The sequence below is a fragment of the Manihot esculenta genome, chromosome 17 (assembly GCF_001659605.2).
Source record: "Manihot esculenta cultivar AM560-2 chromosome 17, M.esculenta_v8, whole genome shotgun sequence".
NCBI classification, from domain to species: Eukaryota; Viridiplantae; Streptophyta; class Magnoliopsida; order Malpighiales; family Euphorbiaceae; genus Manihot; species Manihot esculenta.
Window position 1 is genome coordinate 24,228,445 of NC_035177.2, and position 11,355 is coordinate 24,239,799.

Sequence of the window (11,355 nt, forward strand, 5' to 3'; positions counted from 1 at the left end):
ATGTCAAAGTAATTTTCTAGAGGAAAATTTAGAAACCAGATCATATGGCAACAACCAAACAAATTGCTAGTGGGTATTTCTGAACTTTATCCACAACATGTTTCTAGTAGGGAGGATTGGAGTCTCCTACTAATCGGCAACATTAAATTTAAGTGTGACGTGAATTCGACTAATTATTTATTTTAATAATAATTATTATAATTATAAAAATTATATTTATGATAGTTGGATTACTAACATCTACGGCCTAAATAGAATTTTATATAAGAGTTAAACTCATACCATTAATATACAATCTATCTTCAATCGAGCCGGTCGGACCGATCGAAATTAAAATTCGCAAAAAGAATCCAGCTCCTCTGATATGATGGGAGCAGAGAACAACACGACTCTATCAGTACGAACGTTCGAAGGAAATCAAATGACACTCCAACAATAATTAGAAAACAACTAGTTCTGTACGTTCGTACCGTAGAGTAATATCAAAATATTTTATTAATTTATTTTTAAAATCAATTATATATATATATATATATATATAATGAGATCATTATAATTTATCTACACAATGAAAACCATAAAGCAGTTTAGCACACCAATCCAAACTTTTATTTTAATTTATTTATTCTTGGTAGTATTGCAGTCTGCAACCCATAACATAGTTCTGTTACAATACATAATAATACAATAACACCAGGAAGGATTTTCATAGTTTCCCTTCCAACTCTCCTTTTTTCTTTTTATTTATTTATTTTTTTCCCAAAAACAAGCACAGAAGACTATCCTTCACCAAGGACATGTTGATATGATACAGATTATACATATTTTACAAATATGTTGGTATGGCCATTCACCTTCTCTAGTCTGTGAATTGGCTGCAATCAATTCCTTTAGCAGAAAATGCCTCCACAAGTTTTGGGAAGAGCTTACCAAGCATGATTTTGAATCCTGTAGAACTTCCCTGTTGAGTTTCATGCTCAATCTGTCCACAGCCAAAAGGGTATGCCACTGGAGCTCCTTCCATATATGCCTTGTAAGCTGACACAATATATTCAGCTCTTTGCCTCAAATGCTCCTCTATGAGTGCCTCAAAATGCTGCACCATTATACATCATCAATGGTTACAAAGTTGCCACATAAGATATTAGTTCGTGATTGGTCACTATCTAAATGCATTTTACCTTTGGTGGCTGGCGAATTAAGTACAGCATGGACTTCCACGTCACGATGAATGCATTCTCATTGTAGCTCACTGAATTTTTCTCTCCCTCAGCTCTTCCTATTTGCATATCATACCCAGCCTCATTGAAATAAGGCTTTTCATTAAGCACAAGAGCTTGCAGGGAGAGAAGAACTTGCATAACACTGGAGCTCTCTGGATTCCACACTTCAGTTCCTGTGCCTGTCCATGTATTGAGGAGACTGAGGCAGACCTTTCCGGACTCGTATAAATTCGGATTGACACGAAGCCCACCAGAGCGGTAATGCACCAACTAGACGAGATTACATCAGCAATTATGTTTCACACAATGCGAGTATAGTATACAGATTACAGACAGCTACATATTGGACTCCCTAATTTTAGCAAATTGGATGTCCTTGGATAAATTTGCAGGTAGCTGCTTATTCAAGCATCATTAGACAGGTAAAATTTTGGATTGTCTAGATTAGGCGACTTACAGGAGTTTCATGAGGATAATCTGGAGGAAGATATATATCAAAGAAGAACAGCCCATCATGATATGGAGTTCCAGGTGCACCAACAATGGCTGCTCCAAGGAGATCCATCCTGTCCTCATACACACGAACATATATTGATTCTGTTGAGATTATCATTGATCTAATCAGAAAAAACATATCATACTTGAAGAATGAAACAATTTTCTTAGACTAACACTCAAATGCTAACCAGGAAGATCTTTCTCTAGGTTACTCCATTCTTCTTGGACTTTCTTCAACCAACTTCTCTTCACCTATGAGGAAAGGAAATGGGAAAATAAATTATTGTCATGACTGTTTAATCTGTTAACTAATTGAATCTTTTTTTGAGAATGGAATCAAGTCTCTGACCTGAGATAATGCCAATCCTTTCTCTGCATGCTCAATAAAATGGTGGTCTGAGCAATCACTGACCATGTCAAATTGTGTGAACTTCCCTAATTTCTTGTTGGTGGATAAAGATTGAAGTTCTTGATTCTCCTGCATATAGTTGACTTTCGGCTTTAAACTTGTCTTTTCAAATATCTGCATCTCACATGGTGTCAGAGGTTGCATCTCTGTGCAGAGCTCACAGTTTTCCATTGTTCCTTTCTCTTCAAGCGTCTGAGATTGATTATCATCTTTAGGAAATGAAGCAGATGATAATGGGATAGACAGTGACGTAGAACCAATGCACCCAAATATACTTTCTGCAATCCTCATGAAAAATCCAACAGTGGATTGAGGAAGAAAGAAGGGACTAGACTTCCATGGGAGACTTTTGTATGCATTGTTGCTATTGGAATTTAGCAAGTCCTGAGAATGAAACTGTTGTTCAGTTTCCAGTTTTAAATGAGATAAATGCAGATGATAGAAGCTTCTTTTAGATAATCAGAATCTTGAGTAGACCCAAAGCAAGAAAATTCACTAGAATTCTTTTATTTTTTTTTTTGCCCTAATCTAGCATATTCAATAAACAAAAGATAATTTTCTGAGCAACATTTATTTGTTAATTTTCTTGTTACTGCATTTCCTCTGCAATCAAAATCAGATTCAAGAAACTGGCCCTTGCAAATTGATCCAAGATGTCAAGAGTAATCTGAAATTCACCAAAAAATTTACTAAAGTTGCAACATCTGAAATGTCTTCTAAATTTTAAAACTACTCCCAAGTTGCATGCCTCTATTTCAATATGTGACTTGCTTCCCTAAGCATCGGATACCATTCTGCTCATAAATGAGAGGGAGAATTAGCATTACCTTTCCTTTCAGGCTAACAGATTGTTTGTCAAGATCAACCATTTCTTGATTCATATTCATTTCCCTAACATTTTGCTCATTTGTTGCAGAACTTGCAGTTGAAATTTCATATTTATCAATTCGAAAAATGCCATTCGGGGCAACCTGTAATGATGTATAACAAATTTTGTAAGATTGATGCTTCAATCAATCTCCACAATGGATAAAAACAGAACAGGCAATCATCTAAAATATGATTTTTACAGAACTAGAATTAGTTCAAAGCAATCCTCTAATAGCTCAATGCAACAAACACTGCTGTTAGCACTATGCGATCTTATCAAAGGGTTTAAACAACAATTGGAATTGAGCATGAAATCCTTTTTTTTGCTTAATTCTTTACATAACTTGCATTCGGTCAAAGCAAAAAAATAATAAAAATCCAGTGCAAGCTTGTAAATAAGAACTCTAAAAATCCTTAATTAGCATAAAACAGTTAAAAATCTTTTTAATATATAATGAAAATGGCTAGAGCTCACACCTTGGTTTCAAGTCCAGAAGCCCATATCACCTTGACAGCACCATCTTCGAAGCCGGTAACATAACCAATACTGGACAAGTAACCATCAGAAGAATAATCAATCTGACCTCTTCTACAGTCCTGGTCTTTCAGGTCAACATCTTCAACCATGCTATTCTCTTTCTCCAGATGACACTTATCATCTAGTTCTACATTTTTTAATACAATGTCACCATAACAATAAGAGTAATCTGGGTGCTCCACCAGTTCATAAGCACTCACAATTTCCTCCACCTGGTTAGCACACACATTATTGGCCTGATTCCATTTCACCCTTACAGTTCGTTCCTTTGCATCAACAGCACTTATTACGCCCCATTTTCGGTTGCCAGAAACGTGTGGCTCATCAGAAGCACCCCTCTCAAGTACAAACTGCCCTGGCCAGAATTCATGAGCGTTGACATTATTTACAGGAACCAGAGATTGTGAATCTATCTCCAATGAACAGCCGCCATCCTGCCACAGAACATCAACAATGGTCTTTCTCTTCAAAATCACAAATGCTTCCTCAAAATTGGAGCAAAGATCTCGCTTCTTTAACCCTTTTCCAATCTTATCTTGCTCTTTAATGAGCTCGACGCCAGGAAGTATACACCAGTCACCAAGCTGCCAATTTTCATGTGAAAGACATGGCAACAAAGTCAGATTTTTTGCATCCTGCAAACGTTGAGGAGCAGGCAAACTCAAACTGCTACCAACAATAGCACAGGCAAGCCAGTTGACATACACTAGACCTGCTCTTACAGAAGAAACAGTTCCAACATTCTGATTTTCCTTCCAAGCACCACTTAACCATTTAGTGGACTTGGAAACAGCAGAAAGCCTAACCTGCACTCGCTGTCCTGGATAATAGGGGTACATTGAATCTTCAAGTACGTTTGGAGAAACAGGCACAAGCTGTTCTTTTTCCTCTGCAGTAACCTCACACTTAGTCCCATCATCAAAGATGATAACAACATTGTCCACAATTTTATCAGCCCTTCCAATCCATGGCCCATGGACCACGTAATCTCCCACTGAAATGGAGCGAATCTTTAGAATATTCTTGGAATCAACACCTTTTGTGAGTTCTCCATGAATATTTTCCAAGTCAACTAGCATTTTGACATTTACAACTCGGCCCATTTGTCCAGCTGGATCAGCAACAGCACAAACAATGTCCCCATGTAAGAACCCCCTCTCAAATGAGAGGAAATCATCAATTTTTCCTATGCTCTCCTCCAGGCTTGACAAAATGGAATGAGCTTGGCCACCATACAAAAAGTCAAGCTCACTGCCACTGTCACTGAAACTTTCCCAATCAGAATCACTGGGGAGCATATCCATCATCATCTGCAACAATTTATCAACACCTCAATTCAACAATAAGAACTTTACTTCTTTTCAACCCTCTAGAAATGATGCCTATTCCGGAACTTCACAGATTTCTTATTGCAAAGCACATATACCTGTAGTGAGAGTAATAGAGAGAGAGAGCTTATTTAGTATGATAAAATTTCAATGTTGAATTATAATCAGTTAAAATTAGAAAAAGCAACTCAAAAACATGTAGAGAATGAAAGAAAAATTAATTGTGAGGAAGAGGACAGAAGGTACCAGATGTAGAAGTTGAAATCCGAAATTCCAAAAGCTGTACTTGTTCAATCGTATATTAAAACACACAGCAGTGGATAACAAAACAGTAGCCTGGCAAAGGATTAGGCTACAATAGCAATGCTGCAGATTGAATCCTGATGTTGATCTGATTTCAAGAATTGATGCCAAGCTACAATTGATATTCCAACAAAATAGCTTGGCCTCTAAATGTGGAGATTATATGCCAAAGCTTTTTAAAGGGATAATAGGGAGCCAACTGAGAACTCCCAATGCCAAAGGAGATTTGCCCTACAGGGATATAGGGAGCCTGCTCACGACTCCTGATAACCCACAGGGATAATTGGAGTCACACTGGACTCCTGATGCCAAAGGAGATTTGCCCAACAGATGGACTGAAGCTCTTGCAAGAAGAAACTTCAAAGAAGATTGCACTGCAAAGGAAATGTATCAATAGGCTGAAATACTCTATGCCACAGAAGATCTTCCCTGTAGCAAGTATGCAATCCTCAGTAACTAGTCTAAAAGTATCCACTCTGCTAAGTCATTCACTGTTAGGTAAACTGCCCAGCTAGAGGAAACATCAGTAACTTTGCCAAAGGAGATTTGCCCAAAAGATCTGAAACTTAATGACTATATATATGACCAAAATTTCCTCAGATCTGCTTCTTTCAGAAAGAAATATTTACTGCCAAAGAAGATTTGCCCTGCTTCAAGCTAAGCTTTCAGTCAGGTAGGCCCAATGCCAAAGAAGACTTGCTGCACAAAGGAGTCATTCACCAGCAGAAGTCTGAAAGAAAACTAGATTGAACAGACATCTCTCTCACAGCATGATTTAATTGCCAATATTTAGTTGTCAAAAAAGAATGATTCTCCATCTAATTTAACATTTCCATGCAACCTGTAATGAAAACAACCATTAATAATATCATGTACTAAAATATAAGCAGATGAATCTAAATTCAGATTCAAGCTAAGCTAATAACTATTGAAGCTATGATTTTGCTAAAATATTTAAGATGAAACTATGGGCCATATGAATCCATGAATAAGAAAAAAAGGTGATCTCAAGAACAGACAAAAAAATTATTACAACTATATTTTTAGTTACATAGTTTTCTTAATTGTTATAACTATATTATCAAACATGAAGGTGGTTTTGATATTCCAAAGTAATTCTAACAGTATCAGCTCTGTGTGTGTCTGGTGGTGGTGGAAAACATTGCCCAGAAACAACTGCTTGAATTTACAACAGTTACTAAGACCTCAAGAACTTAAAATTCATTAATTTTACAGTAAAATAACATCAATTCAAGCCACACATATATATATATAGTAGTAGAAAAGTTGAAAACTGCACCATTTGCTGCTTCTATATTTCACTGGAGCCATGAAAGCTAATCACCAGCAAAGAATCTACATGAGGCAATCAAAGGAACTCGACCCACTTCATAACTTGCTAACCAAACCACGTTCCTCTGATCGTCTCTTACTTGGCTTGCCAAGAAAAATTTATCAGGGATTCAGAGAGGCTAATTTCCTCCCCGAACCCCACCCATCATTCCATGAAGGAGGCCTGAAAACATTGCAGAATGAAGAGAAGGAAGGCTCAGTCTTTCTGATTCGTTCTGCAGAATTGGGTATAGTTTGGCTCACTATCTCTCTCTTTCTCCCGCAAAATGGTAGATGTTGGAGTTTTACGAATGCTTTTCACAACTAATGAGAATATAGAGTTAGAGACTGTTGTATATGGACAGGCCCCGCAGAATATACCGACATTATCGTACACAAATACTGAAACTTTTAACTAAAAATAGAAAATTTCTTGTTTAGACCAATCAGCTCAGCATGATCAAAGATGCCTAATATATTTTAGCATTCACTTATTATTTTTAGCATGTTTAGGATTGTGATTTCAAGTTCTAACACATTTTTTGGAAAGTTGATGATATTTAAGCATTAATATAAAATATTTTTTATTAAAGAAAGCATTAAATTATTTTTTTAAAAATAGGTCATTTTCTCAAAATTTATAAAAATATAAACAAAGTTTTTATGATTAAAATATATTTAATTTAATTTAATATATTTAAACTGCGGCTCTGTATATAATGCTCAATGATTATTTTATTTGTGAATACAAAAAATATTCTCTATGTGATTTTTATTTTATTTTTTATATTTTTAATCGGCAACAAATTGAATTTAGAAAAAATTTATTTCAAAATAATTAAGCTTATCTAAATTTCCCTTTAACACCCTATTGAATGGATTAGGAAAAGATATCATTTTCAAATTTTTATTTTTTTTATTGTTTAGATCAAATTTAAATTGTCATGTATTGAACTAAAAATGCAAATTTTTGAAATTTATTCTAAAATTTTCATTATATTTTACTATAAATTTGTATTAAAAAGCTAAAAATATCAAAAATTAAATCCATTAGACCTGACTAAGAAATAGTTTCCATATTCTAAAAAGTAAAAGAAAACCATTATTCAGTTTCACTAATTAAAAATCAATGAATTCATACTTTTCCACGTGTTATAGTAATGGTTTCCACATGTTAGCTTCTTGATCATTCTATGTTTCTAAAAACTATTTGTTTCATTTCCTTTAAAAAGAGCATAAAGAATATTCTTGGTATATTTATCGATGAAATCTGACCATCCACGAATTCAGAATCACCATTGATTAGATGCTAATAAAGATAGTATTTGATGGTCGAAAATTCAGAAAAAGATAGAATTTTAATGTGAATGAGTGTAGAATTTTGATGTGATCGGAAATTCAAAAAAAAAAATAAAACTTTAGTGTGAGTGAGTGAGGTTAGCTGAATGGTTCAAGCCTTCTTTCTTTTCTTCCTTTTTCTTTTTGTCCTCTAATGACGCATAACTGCATTACCTGTCGCTGTCATATAGAGTTGTACTTCCTGAAGTACCTGTCTTCTCACCATTGTTTGACGACCATTTAATTTCTTTTAGCATTCGTGCTAATAGAGTTGTGGCATAGCTCAATCTGCTCTCCTACTCCCCTATCATATCATCAGATGAGCTGAATTTCTTTTTTATGAGTTCAAGTCTCGGTCAATTCAATTTATTCGATCGTAGACTGGATTGTGCGCTAATAAACCAGATTATATAATGGATTCTGATAGATTTTGAGCTTGACTCCTCTACAAGTGCCCGACTATGATATGGTGTCAGAGGCCCCCCGATTATAAGGATTCAATTCAGCAGTTGAAGTGATAATGATTAACAAAGTTGAAACCAAAAGCCTGATTTCTTTCAATAGCCACTAGCCTTTTCATATAGAAGCTTACTGTGTTATCCAAATAGAAAACATTAGAGCCAAGCAAAATTGGAAAATAAATCTATGACTGAGCATAAATTGTTGGAAATATGCAAATTTTAGAATTCTCATATTAGAAGAATGATAAGAAAATATATATAAATTTGCCGAAAAGTACCCATCCGTTATCTTAATGTTTTGAGTTGAATATAATGTTAAATTTACGAGTTATTTTTTCTTTTTCTTTTTTTCTAAAAAAATTTAAAAAAAGAGAAAATGAGTTGTTAAAAAGAAAAAGAGATGAAAATGAAGAAAGGAGAAGAGATGGACAATCCGTGTCAACTAGTTAACTTGCAAATTGACGTTTTATTATTTACTAAATCAAATATTTTAAAAAGAAAAGAATTAGAATTTCAAAAATTTTGTTTTCTCAAACAACAATAATTCACTTTTTTTTTTTTTGGAAATCATAATTCACTATCTAGTTGGAAAGTAAGAGCAATGAAAGAGACTACTTCCTAACAATCTCTTTCCACTTCAATGTGGAGCAAAGGTTTTTTATTTTTTTATTTTTGGAATATTATATTTTTTGCCTTCCTTTTCTCTTTATTGGGTGGATAACAATTTACAAGTGGCAGTTTCTTTCTTGAGTATATATGCCCAAGATGGGGTCCTCAAACTTCTAATGACCTTATAGTGAGCACAAGGGTCCATGCTCAACAGAGTTTGGGTTGAGGTAAGTGTCAGCAATAGAAGTGATAATCAACTTTTTTTTTTTTTTAAGCAAAAGGAATGAGATTTTTGGAATTGCTGATCACGGGTGCCCATTATTCGGTATAAATTCAAAAAATCGACCGAATCAAATTGATTTAAAATTTTAGTTCGATTTTTTATATATTTCGGTTCGGTTTGGTTTTTAATTTCAGAAATTTCGGTTATTTCAGTTCGATTCGGTTTTAATCAGAAAAAACTGAAAAAACCGAACCGAACCGATTAGTGATAATAATATATTTTTTCAATAATATAGAGAAATTAAATCATATTAAAATTAAAATTAAAATATTTTAATTAAATTTTAAAATATTAAAAATAAAATGTAAAAAATAAAAAAATTATTAAAAATCGAAACCGATCAAATCGAACCGAATCAGACCGGTTCGGTTCGATTCGGTTTCTGACCAAAATCGGTTTGATTTTCATAAACACTAAAATTTCGGTTTTCAGTTTATTCGGTTCGGTTCGGTTTTGAACCGAACCGACCGAATGCTCACCCTAATGCTGATGGTGATGATCTCCTATCTCTACAATATTTGCATAGAAACCCACCTGCACCTCTACAACTTGAAATATCCCTAGGCGTCTGCATTCTTTTTTCCAACCAACAAAAACAAAAGAAAATAATACTCTTCTTAATCAATAAATTTTTAAAATCTCAATTTATTTTTTATTTTTATAATTTAATTTGTATTAAAATAACATTTCATAATATTATTTTTATATTAATATTTTTAATAATTTCTGAGAATTATCAATTTTCAAATTAAAAATTGAAAAAAGAACGTGATGCATTTTCATAATTTTCTCAAAGTTCCTTCTTCCTCTAATTTGTCACTGGATAAGGAAGAAAGATGCTGTGTAGAAGCCTAACAACCAATGAATGTGGACTCAGAAATCATCATCTCATTCTCATCCCCATTCTATAATAACAAATGAGAGGGAGGAGAAAAAAAAAAGTGTAAGAATCAGTCTCTCTATCAATACTATGGGGTCAGATGCCGTATTAAGCATGAAAATAATGGAAAGCTGCTCTTCATCATTATTTCAAATTACGCTCATCATGACCCAAAATTCTTTTCTTTTAATTAGTTTCAAAGTTAACAATCCTACCGAAATTATTCAATTCAGACATTATATAATCATTAATTAACATAATCAATTATAATATATTAATTTCAATATATTATTTATTTATTTTTTGAAGAGGAAATATAATAATATTGAGATAAGAGGGTTAGGAGCACTATCTCTGTTTAAAGCATAAAAAACAAATTAAATATAAAAATAAGGTGGCATAATGCTTGTATAAATAATCCTTCCACTTGCATTTATGATTCACTGAATCTTTGGTTAGATCTTACCGCAAGTTATTAGAAACGTGTTAGACCTTTTTTCATGCATTGATTGTTCGGAAAGTTTGAGAAATATTCATAAAATTACGATGCTAATCGGAAAATAATAATAATTATAATAAACTTATACATCATTTTGGTTGCATGATTAATATTTCATTTATATACCACTTTGATAATATCATTAAGATTTGAAACAGTTCGACTCAACTTGATTCAAATAACTTTTAAATTCACTTTTCATTTAATTCAAAATGTTTAATCAAAATTATTTAATAGATTCGTACTACCTATTACATGAGACGAAATCTCACAAGTAGATAGCTGATTTTCACACTATTCTCTGCTAAATTTGCGGCGTTCTCGTCACAACTCAATAGAGTATAATTGCTAAATCAGAACCGAACTCTCGAATACTGTGGTTTGCTAGTATCTTGTTAGAATCTCAGGTGGCTCCACCTCGTCTCATATGAATAACCCTTTCCTTGTAGACCTACTAGCTCTACATAATTTATCTTAATCATGGATGATTCTAATATCAATTGAAACGGTCCGATTTAAACTGATTTAAATAACTTTTAAACTCACTTTACACTTCAAACTAGTTAATCTAAATTAATTAATACTTTCGTATTAGCTATTATGTAGAATTTTAATTTACCATATTTTTTAATTTGTCATATTCGACCGACGTGAAACTTCACCGACACCTAAATTTCACATAGGTAATATTAGTTGTATAAATAATTGTTAATTATTTTAATTGCGGTTAGTTAAATATTATAAAAAATAATTTTTTGTAATTTATTTTATTAACTTTTAAATA

The 11,355-nt window shown here is 33.2% G+C and overlaps 1 protein-coding gene across 1 annotated transcript; it reads right to left on the minus strand.

Moving 5' to 3' along the window:
* Positions 1 to 586: 586 nt before the first annotated feature.
* LOC110605117 (probable ubiquitin-conjugating enzyme E2 24) lies at positions 587 to 6,843 on the minus strand. Its single transcript, XM_021743443.2, has 9 exons — positions 6,470 to 6,843; positions 5,113 to 6,010; positions 3,478 to 4,964; positions 2,958 to 3,101; positions 2,071 to 2,514; positions 1,910 to 1,973; positions 1,681 to 1,820; positions 1,182 to 1,493; positions 587 to 1,096 (listed from the first exon to the last, which is right to left on the minus strand). The coding sequence occupies exons 3-9, from the start codon at positions 4,846 to 4,848 to the stop codon at positions 860 to 862; spliced, it is 2,712 nt and encodes a 903-aa protein (XP_021599135.1). The 5' UTR covers positions 4,849 to 4,964; positions 5,113 to 6,010; positions 6,470 to 6,843; the 3' UTR covers positions 587 to 859.
* Between the last annotated feature and the right edge of the window lie 4,512 nt (positions 6,844 to 11,355).

Bases quoted from the DNA above. Each gene is read 5' to 3' on its own strand.
- LOC110605117 (XM_021743443.2), bottom strand. From the start codon at position 4,848: ATGATGATGGATATGCTCCCCAGTGATTCTGATTGGGAAAGTTTCAGT. The intron at 1,494-1,680 runs GTAAGTCGCCTA...AATCTCGTCTAG, and splicing joins ATTATCCTCATGAAACTCCT to TTGGTGCATTACCGCTCTGG. The intron at 1,097-1,181 runs GTAAAATGCATT...ATAATGGTGCAG, and splicing joins TAATTCGCCAGCCACCAAAG to CATTTTGAGGCACTCATAGA.